The 18872-nt window shown below is 39.9% G+C and overlaps 1 protein-coding gene across 9 annotated transcripts in view; it reads left to right on the top strand.

The window, feature by feature from the left end:
• Positions 1-18872, top strand: part of TMEM170B (transmembrane protein 170B) — a 70629-nt gene that overhangs the window by 41354 nt on the left and 10403 nt on the right. For 7 of the 9 annotated variants that reach the window (XR_003529467.1, XR_003529471.1, XR_003529473.1 and 4 more), the window contains one exon: positions 6151-6438. Coding sequence is in view for 1 of the 9 variants with exons in the window: in XM_027654096.1 (XP_027509897.1) it covers positions 7298-7394; positions 15014-15184 (268 nt within the window). In the remaining 8 variants the exon portion in view is untranslated. Of the gene's footprint in view, positions 1-6150; positions 6439-6863; positions 7395-15013; positions 15185-18872 lie in introns of those variants that run through there. The other 2 variants (XR_003529470.1, XM_027654096.1) reach the window with 2 other exon arrangements.

Raw genomic sequence — 18872 nt, forward strand, 5'->3', positions numbered from 1 at the left:
AAAATAGTTTGACAATTCCAGGAATTCAAATGGGAATCTCACAATGGTCTGAATTCATGTATGCTTGTGGTGCTGCCAAAAATTTCAAATTAGCCAGTAAATTAAAATCAGGAGTCAGATTTTGACTGTCATGGCATTGTCCATGAAATGGTAGGGGCCAAGGAACCTGTGGACATAAACTAATGATGACAACACAGGTTGTCATCACTTTTTTACAAAAGAAGAAGGAGATGCCCTCAAAGATATTATCTGAAGTAGCCTGTATGGATAAAATGGCCAATTAGGTTACATAAATCAGTGCTGCAAACATGTTATGATAATCAAAACATGGGTAAGACTAGATAAAATTGGCCTATACTATAGAGGAACAAAAATACATACTAGTGGCCCTTACTGGCAGAATGGAACTGTTCCTTCCCTAAGGCAATTGAATCTCTAGAAACACCTGTAACAGTTCTACTAAACATAATCATAGTTTTCAGATTAAAAGAAAATATGATAAAATCAGATAATTCTGCCATTCAGAACTGAACGTGAAGTCCACTGAAATCAGTCAGGTATTTCCAGGTGAGTTGAATGGATGCTGGGTCAGCAGTGGGAGGACCTGCTTAGGAACCGAGGGGCTTATGGGTTTGCAGGTTTGTGGTATTGCAAAGCACATTGTGTAGCACAGCTGCCGTGGGGGGAAACTAGAATTTTTGAGGAAATGTCCTGCTTTGTGATGCTGATGTAACACCTCCTGTCTGCTCAAGAATGCATCGATTGAGAGGGAAAGAAAGGTGGAGCTCAGTGTAAGGGTGCCACAGATCATAGATACGCATGCGCAGATATCCCTTTAACTGTGAAGGTTGAAGTTACAGATATTTCAACAAAACTCAGATATTTTGAAGCTGAGTTTTCTTGAATTCTGAATCAGAAAAGAAATGCAAATGTATTGCAAATCAGATATCCCACTGTTTATGGTTGTGTGTAGAAACTATATATAAATGCCTGTATACTGTCTGGACTGTGACATGCATATGTGAGGGTTAAATAAAAATTAGTTTAATAAAGGAACAGATTTCTCTAGCAAACTTCCAGCAATTCCCAAACAATCTAAAAATAGGATACTTCAAAACTAACAGCTTGACAATGTCCTTGCTAGCTAATGACCTAAGCATACAGAAACCTGATGTGGCTATCATGCATCAAGTTGTTGACATGGATTGTGAGATTCTGGTATGTTATTTAAAAAACAATTGGGTGAGAGAAGACTAGGCTGAAAGAAATAAGTCTTGCAGGAAGCAAATTTTTTGCATTTTAGCCAAACAACCTTTTTGAACGTGACACTGAAGACAACAAGGAGCAAAGGTTGTTCCCCACTTTTACTTTATAAACTCCTGAGGGAACAGTGAAACTAGTTAGACTATTCCCAATGTTTCCTAATGACAATTTTAACAAGTAATTGCCTGCTTTCAATCAACTTATATGGTGAAACACAAATGATAATTTAGACTTCCTGAGAACACTAATAACATTCTTATTCATGAGAAAAGATTGCTTTAAAGGAGTTCACAAAGAGTAAAAAAATAAAAATCCTTTTATAAGTAATAGCATAATTGATATTAACAGCAGTACTTACTTAAAACTGCTGCACGTGTCTGAATGCGCACGTGTGCACATGCATGAGGATGTGCAAAGAGAGCAGAAGAAAGCTTTATTTTTCTGAATAATGGTATTGTTTAAAACAAATACGTGAGTAGCCAGTGGGACTTTTCTGTTTCATGATTAGTGCAATCTTTCAGGTATTTTAATACATGCAAACTGTTGGCTAAAGGTCAATGTCTTTTGCAGAGAAATATTCTCTAAGCAGACTAAGCAGATGCTTTCTCCCCCCCCTCCCCCAGCTTTAATTAAATAAAAAAAAAAAAAAATTAAAAAAAGATATTCTAACTGCGGGTTCCAAGTATCCACAGGTATTTTGTTACAATAACATTGCCAGTACAGCTCTGGCAGCGCTCCGGAGGTAGTATCCGTGGTGCAGAAGCCCTGTTGGTAGGGTGCAGCCGGCTGAGCAGAGGATATCTTCGGTACCACAGCGCTCCATCTACCGGTACTTGGGAAAAGTCTCCCGTGCACCTCTGCCTCCCTCTGCCGCCCTGGAAGCCCTCTCCAGATGATTTTTGGTGACTTAGATCAACCTGTGAGGCTACTTGCATGCTGGGGAGAGTTGGGATATTTATCCCGTAGTATCACCTTACTTCCTTCCTCCTCTCCTACATTGCTGTCATGGCATCTTCATCCATCACTGAGGTTAGGGGCTGAGATCACATTTCAGCCTTTTAAGAGCTGAGATTATGAGGCCAAGGATCTCTGAATGACCCACTTCTCAAACCACAACTAGCTTTGACTGCCAATTCTTCTGACTGAGTAGTAACTTGTGTGTATAAATTCATGGTCTAGAAGAGGGGCAAGTATGCAGAATCTATTGCTAATGTCTGGGGTATTGATTTACTATCTGCATTTGTCATGTCTCGTCCCTGACTTGAATCAAAGGCCAAGAAAAACCCTTTGAATTGGGGGAAAAAATGTCTGCATATATGAGCAGTGCTGGAGTTATTCATTCAGTTAAAATAGATCTTTAATTGCAGTGCCAGTCAATCCACATGGCCAGTGCTGGTTAGAAAAACTTGAATGGGAATTCTTTTCTTCAAAGGACCAAAATGTGTTGTTGTTTGGATTTGGACATTTTACTATGACAACAAGCTGTATTTATTATGCAAAAATTAAATATTTGTTTCAGAACATGACAATGGAGCGTACTCAGTGTTGTCTGTTTCTCTGAAAAGACTTAAGAAATCATTTCATTTTGAACAGCATTACATTTCCAAGTGGAAAATAATTCAGCCAAGGACTCTCCAATGAAATTTATCATTATTTCTTCAGCTTCTGAAAGCAATACCTGAAGTTAATAGCAGCTTATGTAGACATATTCTAATCTTTCGCAGTGCAGAGAAACTAAACTGACCCTACTTTTCCACCTTTAAAACTAATTTCCTTTGACCGAAGTCAAGGTTTACAGCTGGCTCCTTGCACTGCTTTGCAGCTGCTGTGAGGGAAAAGGGGAGGAGGAGTTACACTGGAAGGAAAGCGAGCTCATCTGGGATAAAGATCAGTCCGTGCGTAAATTTTCAGGTGTTCCTTGTGGACCCTTTCACCAGCAGGTTTGTACATGTAAAGGCTGCCTGGAATCTCTAAGCTGTTAGTGATAGCTCAGGGCTGGCTGTCAGGCAGACCATGTGAATTGTGTGGGCTGCCCCTGAAATACCACACAGGAGTGGAAACATGGGGTTTGTCTGTACACAAATGGTGAAGGTTTATTTGTGGGGCTGTTTCCCCTCTCCCCTGTTTTCCCTGCAGTTACAAGCCCTCTCTTAATCCCTATTCTGTGGAGTGGAGTGTTATCAGAGCTGGTCATACCCCCAGCCTGCCAGTCCTCCCTTTGCCACCCTACCAGTAAGCCCTCCAAGCCCTCTAACACAGCCACCTCCCTGATGTGTCCCCACATTCTCTGCTGTGCCTGTCCTCCCCCACTTCAAGGTATCACAGGGGGATGAAGTGGTCTCACCAGGCCCTTACAAAAGAGTTACTTCTCTTCTTTAACCTTTAATATTTAAGGGACTACCTTATCTGATTAAATACTAGGATCATATTCTTTTTTTCCTTTATTTTTTTTCTGTCTTATTTCCCTGGCTTTAATCACCGGGGTAGTGCTGCCTCTTGTGATTTCTCCTCCCTGAGATCTTTCCAGCCCTCACTGCCTTTGCTTGCCTTGCTCAAGCATCCTTATTTTACTCCCCCTGTAGTTCGCAGTTTCAGCAGCAACCTGAGCCTTGCTGGGGAACCCTTGACATCATTGCTGTTGCTCTGTACATTGCTGCCTACAGAGCTCATAATAATCCCTGCAGAGAGCTAATAAGCTCAGGACTTCTGTGGCAACACCTCCCAAGCGAGAGGTCTTTGCTGAGAACAAAGAGTTGGCTTCAATTCCCTGCTCGTATGAAGCTACAGTTTGGAGGATTTAATTTCTGTGCTTTCTGCTGCTTCATTAAAGGCACTCTATTCCTCCAGCATGATTTCCTCCCAGTGTTGAGCTGCTGAGAAATGTCACTGCCATGTACCACCCTTTTTTTTTTTTAAAGTCAATCCTTTAACAATATCTTCCTCAATGATACAGTTAGCCTTGTTTTCACATGACAAATGTGCATTCAAATTTGTACTCAGCTCACCCACTAGATGATGGAATGAGGACTAAGTTGAATAAATGAGATGAATTATGGCCCCCTGTTAGATGAGTCTCTGCCCGTTTATCACTTCTACACTGTCAACGGAGCTTGTCCAAGTGTGTTGGTGGTGTTTGATCAGAAAATGTTCAATTAATTTAAATGTTGTATGACTGAGGTTTGACAACCCTTTTGAGCCTCTTAGGTGGAGTTTCAGTGGAAGCTGCCTTGCAGTTTTGGTGGATCTCTCTTGGGAAGGAAGCCAGTTTGTTATCCTAGGACTTTGGAAGCTCTGTGTTCCTGCAGCCTTCGCACTGCTGCAGAATGATCAGCCCTCCCTGGGGGAGGCCCAAGAGATTTCCAAAGTCTCTGTCTCTAGGGAGAGAGCATCTGCACAACCTTGAAGGATGCTCCCCAGCAAATATTGCAAGAGTCTGCAGGCTACAGCAACTTGACCTCTAAGTGAATGAGTTTTCTGTACTTCGATGGTAAAACATTGTGAAAGGTGTTTTAGAAAGTTCTGGACACATGTGATTCAAAGCCAGTATTTCCAATGCATTCTTCCTTGTATGGAATAAAAAAAATCATCAATATGCACTGGGCACCAATGCAACATTATATACAGATATATGCATGTTTCCATACATGCCTCTGGCCTATCAAATTGTCTTGCTGACATCTCTCAGTAGGTTACCACAGGACTTATGAGCTAAAATGGTCACCAAATGCTAGTTTTCCTTTTATCTGTAAGTTTGACTACACCACAGTGCCCTGCGGAATATGCTTGTTCTTGGGGCATTGGTCTACAATACAAACAAACTTAGGGTTGGAGATTTTTTAAAGGACATTTAAAAATGTTTGTTTTCTCAAAGTTCAGCATGCTGAAGTTAAAAAGAATAAACCATAATAACTGTTTCTAAATATTTCATTGTATGTTTCACATTCAAACCTAAATAATATCCTATTTTCTCACTGAGCCCGACTTAAAGTACGGAATAATTCTGCCGTAAAAATTAATGACTACTGCATAACAAAGGGAACTATTTTCTGTAAGGCCTGAATTATACAGCTGTAAGGCGGTGGGATTACAAGAAGAGCGAGAGAGAGGACCCTGATCCTCGAACAGGGTCCTGGCCTGACAGCTGAGTTCTTTCTCCAACACAGTCATTCCGTGCTTAATCAGTCAAACCCAGAGCTCTCTAGGGAGCTGGTCCCTGTGAGTTTCTCATTGTCTGGCTTGATACCTACTTGCAGAAGTGCCAAGCATTGTCAGCTGCAAACAAAGGGCTTTGGGAGCACTGCTGAACCAGATATCCTGCCAATAGTCTATCTGGAAAAAAAAAAATCCAGTCATTGGTATCAGGCAGGATATTAGTTGATTTATCTCTTGTGGCTCTTCATCTATAAATTGTATCTATACAAAATACATATAAATTGCAAATATATATATTTAGATATAAAAATATATAATATATAGAGAGATATTGTATATTTTATATATAAAAATATAAATATATATTTTATATAGGTATAAGTTGCTCCTATAAATTAGTTACGTTACCTCTCCAACCCCTTTCATCAAGGATGGTGACATAAAATGATGTTTATGAAATACTATAGCAAGCACTGCTGAAGAAAGGCGAGCGAAGAAGTATGCACTCTAAATATGGCCTAGGAACGCATATTTAAATATGGATGGGAGGGAAGATTGCTGGCTTTTACCTGGGTAAGCACCGTACCACCCGTGCTTCGAGAGAAGCCGCGTCCAGCTGAAAGACTGTGTTCTCTCATTATATAAAGCAAAGGAACAGACTAAAGCATGGTTACAGAATCAAGATTCGCTCATGATTTCTGACGTTTTCTAACTTTTGATGGCTTTAATTTGCAGCCACGCTGACTGTGGAGCTCCAAGGTTCTAAGGGACAGGCAGGAAGGTTACGCAGCCTTGCCTGGATGTTGCATCTGCATGATGCTTCTCCGCTGCAACCCGTGCTGTCACCTGAGCTCCGGCAACTCCGGCCTTCCCGAGCAACATTCATCCTGTGTGCAGCGCTTTCTTCGTCCTGTCCCGTTCTGCCCCAGTGGGGCTGTATCCTCCGATCCCGCCGAGCCAGCCGCGGAGGTGCTCTCGTCCGCGCTCTCTGGAGCTCCGTGTGCTAATGCTGTGTGCTGCAAGGTGAGAACACTTCTGTTTTCAGAATTCAGATTCTTCATTGTACTCTTCCCCGCTGTTTAAACACACGCAGTGGCATAAACTTTAATACCAACTTTAATACCGGGTAGTGTTATCATTTTATTTTTCCCTTTCGAGATATATATAGATTTTATGTATATGTATCTGAATGCTTATAGATTTTATTTAACATACTTCTTGCCAACGCAAGTCTCCCCGAGCGTCGACAAGAGCCCCAGGCTTTCCCGCTCTCCTTGAGTCAAATCACGACTCCCAATCCCGGTTCTCCGTTTGGTGGGAGGAGCGCGCGCCCCCCACTCCCCCGGCTCCTCTCGCCGCGCCTGCGCGGGGCCGCCCTCCCGCTGCCTCCGCTCCCGAGCCTCAACTCCCGCTCCCGCTCCCTCCGCTCCTTTCCCCCTTCCCTCCGGCCGCCGTTAGCGTCTGGCACCGGGATCCTCCGCGCTGCCGCTGCCGCATGGAGCCGCCCGCCTGAGGGCCGCCCCGCCCCGCCTCGCCCCGCCCTCTCTCCAGGTGATGCCGGTGACCAGGGTGACGATGCCGCCGGCGAGGCGACGGCGGCCGCTGCTGATGGAGGAGGAGGAGGCGGCGGCGGGGGCGACGGGCTCAGCCGCCCGGCCCTGCCCCTGAGCGGCGGGGGAGCGCCAGCGGCCGGCTCCCCCCGTCCCCCAGGATCGCTCGGCTCCCCCCCCCCCCACGGCCACCGTCTCCCCCTCTCCGTCCTCGATGTCTCCTCCGCGGCGCGGAGACCCCTTCGCCGCCTCCCCGCCCTCTCGCTCCTCGCCGCCGCATCCCTCCCGCCCCGCGGTCCGGCGGCTGCCGGACCCCGCCCGGCGGCGGCACCATGAAGGTGGAAGCGGGGGACAACTCCATGATCAACCTGTCGGTGCAGCAAGTGCTGAGCCTGTGGGCTCACGGCACCGTCCTCCGCAACCTGACGGGTACCGGGGCAGTGCGGGTGCAAGGGTGCGTTGGGCGGGCGGGTGGGTGGGTGGGCGAGCTGCGCCGCCGGCGTGGTGGCCGCTCCGGGGCTGGTGCACAATGGAGGGCGTGGGGCTGGCGGTGGCGGTGGTCCCCCTGTGTGCTGCATCAGGGGAGGGCTGGTGTTTGTGTTCCCGAGTCCCTGCGTGTCGTGCCTTCGTGTGTGCTCTGCGAGCAGGTATGCAGCGTGTGCGTGCGTGTCTGCTTGGGCGAGGGGTTGGTGTGCGCCCAGGGAAGCGAGAGGAATCTGCGTGTGTTATTGTGTTGGGAAGACCGGTGAGTGTGCCCGGTGTCTGGTATGCCTGCATGAGTGAAGGAGATGAGCGTGTATGTAGTCAAAGAAGGCTAATGGTATAGGGTGTGTGTATGCGAGTGAATCGATGGGTACCTGTGCGTGAGTGAAGGCTTGTAGAAAGTGTGTGAGTCTATAAATATGTATGGAAGTCTAGAGTATGTTTGTGGGGGTGGTTGGTTGTTTTTTTTTCCTTGTGGATATATGCTCATTGGCATTTGACAGAAAGCTATAAAAAACAACCAAAAATCTCATAAAAACGAATGTGAAGAAATCAGAGACTTCCCCCACTTCCACACACCTTGAATATACCTGTGGACAATGAGGGCTGTGGGAGTGAATGAGGTGGCAGATACTTTCTGACAAATAAACATAATCTTAAGCATCAAGGGTTCTTAAAGACCTACCTGTTAAAAAAAATTCTGTGAATCAAAGTAGAGTCAGGCCCTCATCTTCTGTTAGGAGAAGGGAGATTTAACTGGCTCTGGCAAGAACTGGCTTTTTTTCTGCTCAATCTCATGCTGCAAAATGTGTGTGCACTACTGTGAGAGCCAAGACATACAGTGGAGAGTAGTATCTTCTGATTTTTTATTCTGTCTAGGTGTAAAGAAAAGCATAAGCTTCCAGCTCTGAAGAAGCAGGGATTTGGTATCAATAGCAGAGACATAACTGAGTAAATTCTTTCTGCTTGGTATAGGGGTATATTAAGTGGTGACAGATTAGTGGAAAATTTTGAGTAAAGGGTTTATGTTTTAAATATTTATGAAAATATTCTCATATTTATGAAAGAGTGTTATGCCATCTTTTTTTGCACTCTGTAGTAATGAGGATAGATTTATTCTTCTTTTTTCTTTATCTATTAAAGGTGGAAGAACTGTGATGAAAATAGAGGTGTAGCTGAAGTTGAAGCTGTAGCAAACAGAAAACGATCACTTAAGGGTTTATTATCTTTTTTATTCTTTTAACTTTCAGAATGCTTTTTTTATTTATTTGATCTGTGAACTTTTTAACGTGTGTCTGATTAAAGTGTCCAGGGATTAGTGTGGCAACACACTAATACAACTCACTTTCTGAGTAGTTATTTTTGCATACCTGCTCTAAAAATATATCTTGTACTCTTAAAGGAAAAATTTCACAATGGATTTAACTTTTCTTTGTGCCAGACATCCTTGATAAAGTTTTTCCTATTAGACCATTATGCAACATGGGCGTTACTACAAAATTCAGTGCTGAGAGTTAAAAAAGCAAAACGGCTTGTTTCTCAGTGCTTTTGCAATATAATGGGGGGGTTGCATAAGATATATTTAATGTGGAATGTTTTTTCTGTTTAATTTAAAGAATATAAAAAATAATTTTTATCCATCATAGTATTGTTGGAGAATATGTCACTGTCATCTGAAGTTGCACTACAGATTCGGAATTGGTGCTTAAATGCAGGTTCTTCTTCTAGCCATAACCTATTGATTTCAATGTTCTTATGCACTGTCAACAGTCCATGACTTTCACTGGATTTAAAATCTTCTATATAACATAGAATATATATTGATTTAATAATTTATATTAGCAAAAAGCTGAATAACTTATATAAACCCTTCCTAACTACTTATCAAAGTAACCTTTGTTTAAAATCAGAAATTCTGCTGTTTTCCCTGCTAAAAAAATAGGTGTGTGAATGAGTTTGTCTTATTTGACTACTTAATTCATTCCCTTTTGCATCTCTGTAAAGTATAAGAAGAAACTTCTCCAGAGTACAGGAAAAAGAAATTCATTAATATGCAATGTTTCAGGAATATTCAAGACTGCCTTGTGTTTACTTTTGGACTTAAAGTTGTGGTCTGGACTGGGATTTTAAATTGCACAAGTAAAAACTTATCTTCTATAGATAAACCACGTTGATCATGTTTGTGCAAACAAGTTGCAAAATTTTGTCAGCATCCTTCTTAAAAATATTTTCTGAAAATTTCAACAGGGACCTGATATGAAGTCCAGGAATGCTTCAAACCCTAACAGTTTGATTTTGGTAGGCTCTTTTTCTCCTTAGTTAGAAGCTGGAAGATTATTTTTATACCGCATATCTAATGTAGGTTCAACATAGAAAAAAAGAATTCCTGTCTTTCATATAAGACCTCAAATACCCAGGAGACCACAGGCAATTTCATTCCTGCCACATACACATTACACATGACACCCTGTGACAGCTAAAGCTGCAAGCATTGTTCCTTGAGCCTGGACCCACCACCATAATGCACTTGCTTCCTATCTTCGTGCCCTCTCTTGGGAGGAGTAACCATGGGAGAGGTGGCTTTTACCTTGTTCTATGTTAACTTCTCCAGTACATCCCAAGAACACCTCCTTTATATGAACTGGTTGTGTTTTAGAGTTAGTGGTAGATCAGAGTTTACTAGATCAAGTTAGGTAGTAGCTGAATTTGAACTGAAAAAAAAAAAAAAAAAAAAGATCCTCCTTTGAGTATCCAGTAAAATAAATTTTTTAAATGCTACTTCTGTAACCAAGAACATGGCAATATTTCTAATAGAAGCTGCTAAGTTCCATCCTGTACTCATTTGTCCCCAGTTCTTTGGATTGTCTTTGTCCCATATCCTGTTACTTGAGAGAACTAGTCTGTAATTTAAGATTTAAATGCTCTTCAGCAAAGTACTTCTCTTCCACTTAAAGCAGCAAAAGCATTAGCATCTCCAAACAACAACTGACTGTATAGTTCTGTTAACTTTGAAATTACCAGTTAATGCACTAAGTAGAGAACCTGGTGCTGAAGAAAAAAATGTAGCACGTAAAGAGCTGAGTTACTGTTGCAGGTATAATATACTATCACTTCACCTGCATGCTTTGAATTAATAAGTCTACAGGAATATAACATTATTGTTTTTTTAATTCAAAATTTAACATGCACTACCTTATTGACTTAAATTTGTATTTTTTTTATTCATAGCACAGATATTTACTGCTTGACTTAACTCTGTTGCTGATCGTGATAGGCTGGGTATGTGGCTCAGAATTGAGAGATACTTTGTTTTGGAGTAATCACTTTTGATTTATGAAATGTTATAGGCAATCATTATTCGTCTGGCAAAACAAGCTAAGAACTAGAGGAAAAGTGCTGAAGATGAAGGACTGAGGAGGTACTTTGTGTTTACTGAAGCTGAGTAGCAGTGGGACAGCATGTTCATATAGATAATATTTGAAAATGCTAGCATTTATCTATTTTGAGTTGACTTTGCATTTTTATTTGTGTAAGTTGAAGCTGTTGATGGAATGTAACTTCAAGTGTTGATAAATTGAAAGTGATATGAATGTTATCCTAAACAGTAACATTCTTTAAAGACTCTTTTTCTAAAGTTTAAGGTTGTGTATGCCTACACTAATATATGTATAATGTGTATCTATAGAGCATAAGCATAATGTATGTATGATAGGCATCTGATATGTATACACATCAAAATTAACAAAGTAGTACTCTAAAACTGCTGTGATTGGACATCAATTGCAAGTTATTTGAGTCTTGCAACTTTTCTGGTAGAAAAAAAATCCCCACCACAGGCAAACCAGCGGAAAGGAATATAAACTGAAAACAAGATTTAAGATAGTGTTTAAATGCTAAGAAATTCAAGTAAACCTGAAAAACGGATCTCAACTGTTCTCTTAGAAAAACTGTGACATCTGTGCAATAGATTGAATGTCACTATGCTTGTGAGCTTGTAAATACTGGGCATTTTCTACCTCCCTGCATTTCTTTAGGAACTGTGGAGTTTTGATACACGTATGACAAGCTTTGGTGACTTAAAGCAGTTTGGATACACTGAAAGTAAGCTCCGAAACTTTTTTAGGGTTAAGCAAAGGAAGTTTTGAAGTTTTTTTAAAATTTTATACTTTTCGTGTCTCTTTAAGGAAGCTCTGTGAGAGCACGACTAAATAAACTGAGGGTAGGTTAGTATTTGAAGCTCTCTGCCAGATACAGCTAAATCATTACTACCACAACAACAAAGTACTCTGTATGTGCAGCTCATGTTGTCAAAAGAGCAAACTAATTAGTATAGCTGCACAAAGACTGACATTCAACTGTACTTTCTTTTTACCAAGGTAATAAAGATGATTATCTAGGTAAGTTTATGCTGCTTAAAGTATCAGTCAGTATACAGGACATAAATAGTTGTACCAGCGTGTTCTTAAGACACTTCAGTCTCATTTCCTCTTCCTTGTAGATACTGCAAGTCAATTTAACAGTTAAACTACTCAGTTATTTTTGAACAAATGAAGTCTTGACCATTTGTGTTCAGAGGTCCACATTCTGTTTCTCTACCTTATAGTGGCATCTCTCGATGTTACCCCCAACCCATTCTTTGTGTCTTTCAGCGTTACTCTAACACATTTCTTTTGAGAGTCGTCTCTCGTCATGATTCAGGGTTTGCATGATTATAGAACACGAAATATATAATTCTCTACCCTCAACGTGTCAGGATAAGAATGTCTACATTGTCCTCTAGATTTATGGATCTTGAAGTCTCCTCTAGTTTGTTTAAAAGATTGGCTTTCCCCTTACCTTGTTCATCCATGTTAAACAACTTGCTCAGTTGGCTTCATCACTAGCTCAGTTAACGAGCTGAAGTAAATGAGTGTGTTGAAGTAGCAGGCATAAAAAGAGTAAATAAAGGAGAATAAGAAAGGATAATTCTTCCTGCCTTTCCTAGGGGCTATGCTCAAAAGCTATTTGTCTTGTTTCAGCTCCTAAGGCATAGGTGATATTTTAATGAAGGGAGGTCATATTTAACAAAGCTGCAGCTGCATTTTTGTCAAACAAGGAATATTTTTGGATATTCTCTAATTTCCTTTTCAATTCATTCAGTACGTGTGTTGCTTTTAAGTAGTAGGAGAAGAAAGTGTGTACCAAAGAACTCAATTTTATATTCCTTTAGCCAACAGGACGTTTGGTGCTGGTTCTATTCTCATGCCTTCTGCCCTAAATATAAAGTGAGGGCTGATGCTAATTTTCCTAGAGCCTTATTTGGAATGTAAATAAGACCCAAGATAGTTGCTTGTTATGGAGCTATTTTGTTGTGTAAGGGTTTGTAAATATTTTTGGTTTCTTAGCTACAGGAGAGTAGTTAGCCTTCCCATAAGCTTTCATTTTCTTCTAAAAATACCGTCATTCTAGTAAGTCTTCCTAAGACTGGAAATAATTTGTTTTTTTCTACCTGGTGAGGCTTGACAATGACCACAAATGCTGATTTCCTAAAAGGTGATGCAGTGCCTAGCAAAACCTGTGAAAATTACAGGGTATGACAGTGTTTGTGGTAGAGTCAGATTCAAATAAACTTTCTTGGTCTGGTTTAGTTTGGTTCTAAGGTTTATTTCCCCCCCTGGCAGGGCTGCTGGGTTCTGTATTGGTAGATTCTTTGGCTAATCTTCTTGCTTATGTGCTTCCACTAGAATAAAACAGTGGGAACACCCAAGCTGTGCTAGTAGTGGACAAGGTCTGTTAGGACTGCAGGGGAAATTTGCCTCCCAAACTATCCATGACCACAGCAGATTAGATCAGCAGTCAATCTTAATGTTAGTGAGGGGGTTTGTCATCTGTGGAATGACTACTTGACATTCTTACCACTTGTCACAATAGCTTCTGAGGGTAATGAGGCATTTAGTGGAACAGTACCATAGTCTTTACCCTTCTGCAAAGATTTTTGAGACCCAACTTGGGACCAGGGGTGAAGGGGTGGAGGTTCTGAGGAGAACTGCTTCGAGCCACTCTCATTATATGTGCACATGTATCTAGGCACTCAGAAAGAGAAGCTACATCTGGAACTATAGCTGAAGTATTAATTGAATGTAGATTTACCACGCACTTTCCTTGCTGCTCTCTTAAAAGAGCCTTTTGGTTACCACAGTTTAGAGGAGTTGTACATCTTTGGGCATAGTTTTGCCTTTCGTGCCTGTGTGGAAGGAGAAGGGTTGAGTCTATTCTCAAAGAACTGCTAAATGAAAAAGCTTAAACTCTGTATTTGTGCTATGGATATACATACACTACTGACATTGGACTCATAGGATTGTGGTTGTTGTGTAGCAACCATTCTTTCTCAGCGTCTTTTCATGGTATGTTTTCTGCTGCTCAGGATTTTTGTTAGCTAGTTGGTTTGTATTTTTACTTGAATAGCTGATGTGAGTCAAACTGCTTTAATACAGACTCACCTCATAAACGATAAGTATTCTGCTGTTGTAAGGAAGCTGGTCTTTGTTCTTTTTATGAGGGGGAACTGCAGCAGAAACTCTGAACTAATGACAGTGCCTTGGTGTTATGTCCATCGGGAATATGTACCCTAATTTGCTGAATTCTGTGATGATATATACCTACTGTAGTTGACTTAAAGGGGATTTTTTTTCTTTTATTTACCCACCCTTTTGATTTATAGTGAAAGTTTTTAGAAAATTGCCACTAAGTGAGAAAGGTTCTTTAATTATTGTGTAGCTTCACTGATGGTTCTAGCTCTTTTCTTTGAAGGTGATCATCATGTCTGCCATTCTTCGAAGAAATATTTGTACTCCACACATTCTCACATCTCGTGTCCTTGTTTAGTAATTTAAATAATAGTGCCTACCTCTCTCTGAATTTCTGTGCTAAGCAATTGGAAACAAGGAGTTAGATGTGTTAGAATTTCTTTTTAAAATTGTGGTGGTTTTTTTTGCGCCTTTGAAGGTAATTTGATGGAACGCTCTATTACAGTTCTTGGGTAGATAAACTGAAGTATTTAAACTCAGTTTTCCCATTTGATGTTACCTGATGCTGTCTCTTATTGATAGAATTAGGGGGAGAGGGGGCAACAACAAAAAAAACACCTCCAGCCCCAAAATATAAATTCACCATCAAAACAAACCCAAACCCCCAAAACATTCTTGACTTTTTCCTCATTCAGTCTTTTTGTCAGGGAATATTTCATTCTGCAGCAGTAGTTACAATACCTGTTAAGAAATTGCAATTAACACTGTTTAAAGAAACCACTGAAGGAATTATGACTTCCTGTAAAAATACATCTGAATTAAGATTTTTGCCAGAATCCTTTTTATAATTTTTATCGCAGTAGTTATTCCTTTATGGTAGACTGCTAAAAGTGGGAAAGTGTCTTGAGTGTATGCTGATGGTGTCACATGTATTACTTTTAAGATGGAAACCAGTATTGCTTTTCTCTTACTGTTGATTGTATGCGATGTTTTAAAGTTTCTTGCTTACAAAGTTCTTGTTTAAAAAATATTAACCCTTTATTGACTGCTTTCTTTCAGAGATGTGGTACTGGGTTTTCCTCTGGGCTCTCTTCTCCTCTCTCTTTGTCCATGGTGCTGTGGGAGTATTAATGTTTGTGATGCTGCAGAGGCATAGGCAGGGGAGGCTGATCTCTGTCATTGTGGTCAGCGTTGGATTTCTGGGTTCTATAACTGGAGCCATGATAACCAGTAAGTCTGCCTTTTGCTTTTTTGTTGGGTTCTTTTTTCTTTCTTATTTTGCATATAACTTCTAAAAAGAAAAAAATGGGGTTTTAAGTGAATTATTAATTGTTTATTAAGGATTTCCTCCCTACCCCCCCCCAAAAAAAAAAATTAGTCTGTGCTGATGTTCTGGGTAAAATGATGTTTGCCAGGCCATCTGTTACAGAGTTTCTTATGGTGTTAGCCTAATGCCTACCACTCAAGATACATTTTTTTTGTTTGTTTGTTTCTTGGTATTGTATCCACAGATAAGATGCAACCCTTTTTCTGCTAAAACTATTAAAACCTATATTCATGATTAGAACACTGCAGAAAGTAGGAGTATTTTAGGTAGTAAAGTGCAGAAGTGTTACACCTGACCGAATGTGACACATGACCAATGTTGCCAAGAATGTTTTGAGGAAATGCTGTTTAGCTGTTTTAATCTAGAGTTATTGGTATCAGATGCCACTTTTCCATTTTTCCTAAGAAATTCTGTTATCTGTGTCAGTACTGCCATAAAACCCTTAGGACACTGTATTCAGTCTTTGGCTTTATCATATCTAGCTACATTTATCTAACTTATAAATAGGCTACGGTAACTTTCCCAAGCAACTAGGAGCATGGTGAGTTTTCTGTTGCAGGGGAAATAGTGAATATTATTTTTTACAGGAAAGAAGCATGTGCTTCATTGTGGGAAACAATGCTGTTAAGGTTTCAACATTCAAATCAATGTATTGAATGGTGCCTATGTTTACTGAGCAATAGTTTTTGCCCAAAGATCTTCAGTGTTGTTGACCAGATAACCTAACTTGAAAGGCCTTCAGGGGTAAGGAACTGTAAATCTAGCAAACATCATTTAGTCTATAGGCAAGCCTTCCTGCCTTTCATTCCCATTTCCCTATGTATTGCCCAGGTCATCTGAATAGTGCTATCACTTCAGCTTTGGACAGATCCATGGATAATTTGTGACAGATTATTTCTTATTGCTACTGAAAATCCTTCTTGCCTGTTGGTTTTCAAGGTTAAATAAAAATGCAAATTTCCTAAGAAACTTCCTTAAGACTTTCCTCAAAGGGTTGTTTTAATTGCTATATATTTCTCAGCCTAGAATTTCTACCTTTGAACATAGTATAGTTCAGCATAACTCTACATTTTTGGTTTTTTTTTTTTTTCTAAGATGAGGTGGAACTAGTTGAGTGCCTTGCGTTATACATTATGCTGATTTTTGTCTTACGATTAAAATGGCAGTGGCCTGTTACAGGGTCAGCCATGCATGGGCATTTCTGAAGAACTGAAATTAGGAAATGTGATGTTAGAATATCCAAGCTGAGACTTTCACAGCTTTCTGTGGTGGGGAAGGTTCAGGATCAGTGTTTCTTAAATGGAAGCACTTTGCGTCTTTTATGTATGCATAAAAAGAGGAGCAACAGAGTTGTATTTTTGGCATCCAGTTTCTCAGGTCAAAACATTTAGCAAGTAAGCAGTCCTGTTTCCATGCAAATGCATCTGAGAATTTCTCTAAGCTTAGACTGTAGACTTGTGCTATTCCCAAAGGTTTTGCATGGAGCATTGCAGCTTGGTTAGCCAAATACTTTTACTCTCAGGTGTTTCTTGTTTCTGGCCAAAACAGCATTGTTTCATTCTGGAAGAAATTCTTTGGAGAGCTTCTGTGAAGACAAATTATGGTGATCAAATACTAAAGAGGATTTTTCATAGCTATTGTGTTGCAAACTCTGAGATGCAAGTTGAAGTGTTAGTTGTTTGGATATGCCTTGTCCAGTGCTTAAGAAATTGAAATAGCAAACTGACATCAACTTCTACTTTGTATTTCCAGTCTTCTGTGTTGTTCATGTAGGTGAATGAAGGCAATATAGATTATTAAATAATGCAAGTTTAATTTTGCTCAGGTAGATCTTTCCAGCTTTCTGGGGTCTTCTGGGTGTCTCTTTACCAGCATACAGAAAAGCAGGAAACTCCTTTGTTTCTAAGTTTTAAAAAATCATGGAATTTGATGGTTATTAAAAAAGGTATTAAAAAGGTATTAAAAATTTACTAAATAGCAGGAGATACATTAAAAAACCAACTTCCAATCAAGAAAACCCACCACAAAACTCAACAAAACCAAGAAAAAAACCCAAAAACCCCACAACAACCAAAAACTCTTCCCAAGCCAACTAAGAACAGATAATATCAGGCAGCTTAAGGCAAGGATTTTAGCTGTATGCCATCCAGAAGCATTTGTTCTTCTTCCTCTCCCCCAGCACAGTCCTTTTTGGTGACATATTCTAATTTTGCTTGTTGGCAGCCTATTGTAGTGTACTTTGGCACTATACCAGCTGGGTTGGTGCTGGGTTATGCATTACAGGTTGTATTACACACTGTTATTTGAGTAATAATACATAATTAGCAAACTACCAGGTTTTTTTATTGTTTTATTATGGATATTTTCCAGAATATCTCAGTGTTTTCTCAAGAAGCCCAACATTTCTGTTATTGGTTAACTAATAGTGCCAAATTCTAGTATGCACATTTGGCCAATTTGAATTCACTTTGAGAATTCAACCACAAAAATAATTTTCATGTCAATAGTCTAAAGGATCTTTTTTGTTTTCTGACAGCAGCTAGCCAAGGAACAAATGGAAAAGCTTATGCAAGGCAGTTGAGTGAAATACCATAAGGCAGGCTTTCTGGTGAGATATTTCTGACAAAATGTACTTTATAGAATATGTTTGAGTTTTCTAAAAAACAACAATAAAAAATAAATTAACCCAGAACTTGCCTAACAGTCTCATTAATAGTGTTTGTAAGTACTGTTATGGCCACAATTATTAGTGAATTCTACTCTTCCTAAAAATTTTGTAAAAATTAGGTGTTCCTTTTCGAAGATGTCAGATGATGCAGATACAGCTTGTACTTTCAGAAAATCTGTTGGGACTCAGAATATTTCTGTGATACTACTGGGTTTTTGATCACTTCAGCAGACTATTCCTGTTAGTGACTGTGCAGAACAAAAAACAAATTCAATTTGTTTTGTCTCTTGTCTATTATTGTAAAAAATTGTATTGGCTTTTCAGTTTTCTTTGAGCCTTAAAAAGCCTCTGTGATCTCTGAAAGCATGTAGTTATGACTAGATAGCATCTGATACCGTGCACACTGAAGGCCAACAACTAAGTTTTGGGTTTGGTTTTCAGGGAAAAGTTATTCATTCTGAAATAAAAGATAGTGATGTTTGACCTTCAGAGAAGGAAAACAAACACTGTATAGACAATATTAGTTCAGAAAGTATTAAATGAAAGCTTAATTCTAGGTAAACTTCTGAGGTTTGGATTGAGTACATTATTTTACCTATGGACACAGCTGGATACAAGCGAGTATTTCTTTTTTCGAGTAAACATTTTACCATCCTTAAAAGACTCAGAAATTTGAGCAGAAAATATCACTCATCATTAGCATTTTTTGTTGTGGTTTTTTTTTTAATTGATACAAGGACTCATCTTTCTCAGGCACTTGTTCTGTGACATCCCTTTGCTCTGTGACTTTTGTTCTTGAAACGCACATGATAGTTTTGGTATGTGGAAGACAGTAGAGGGGAGTTAATAACATCTGACTTTGTTTACAGTGTTAATAGCATCTGGCTTTGTTTTTGATTGATCCTGGCCGTTTGGTATTATAC

Source organism: Corapipo altera, unplaced genomic scaffold (assembly GCF_003945725.1).
Source record: "Corapipo altera isolate COAL_440 unplaced genomic scaffold, ASM394572v1 60, whole genome shotgun sequence".
Classification (NCBI taxonomy): domain Eukaryota; kingdom Metazoa; phylum Chordata; class Aves; order Passeriformes; family Pipridae; genus Corapipo; species Corapipo altera.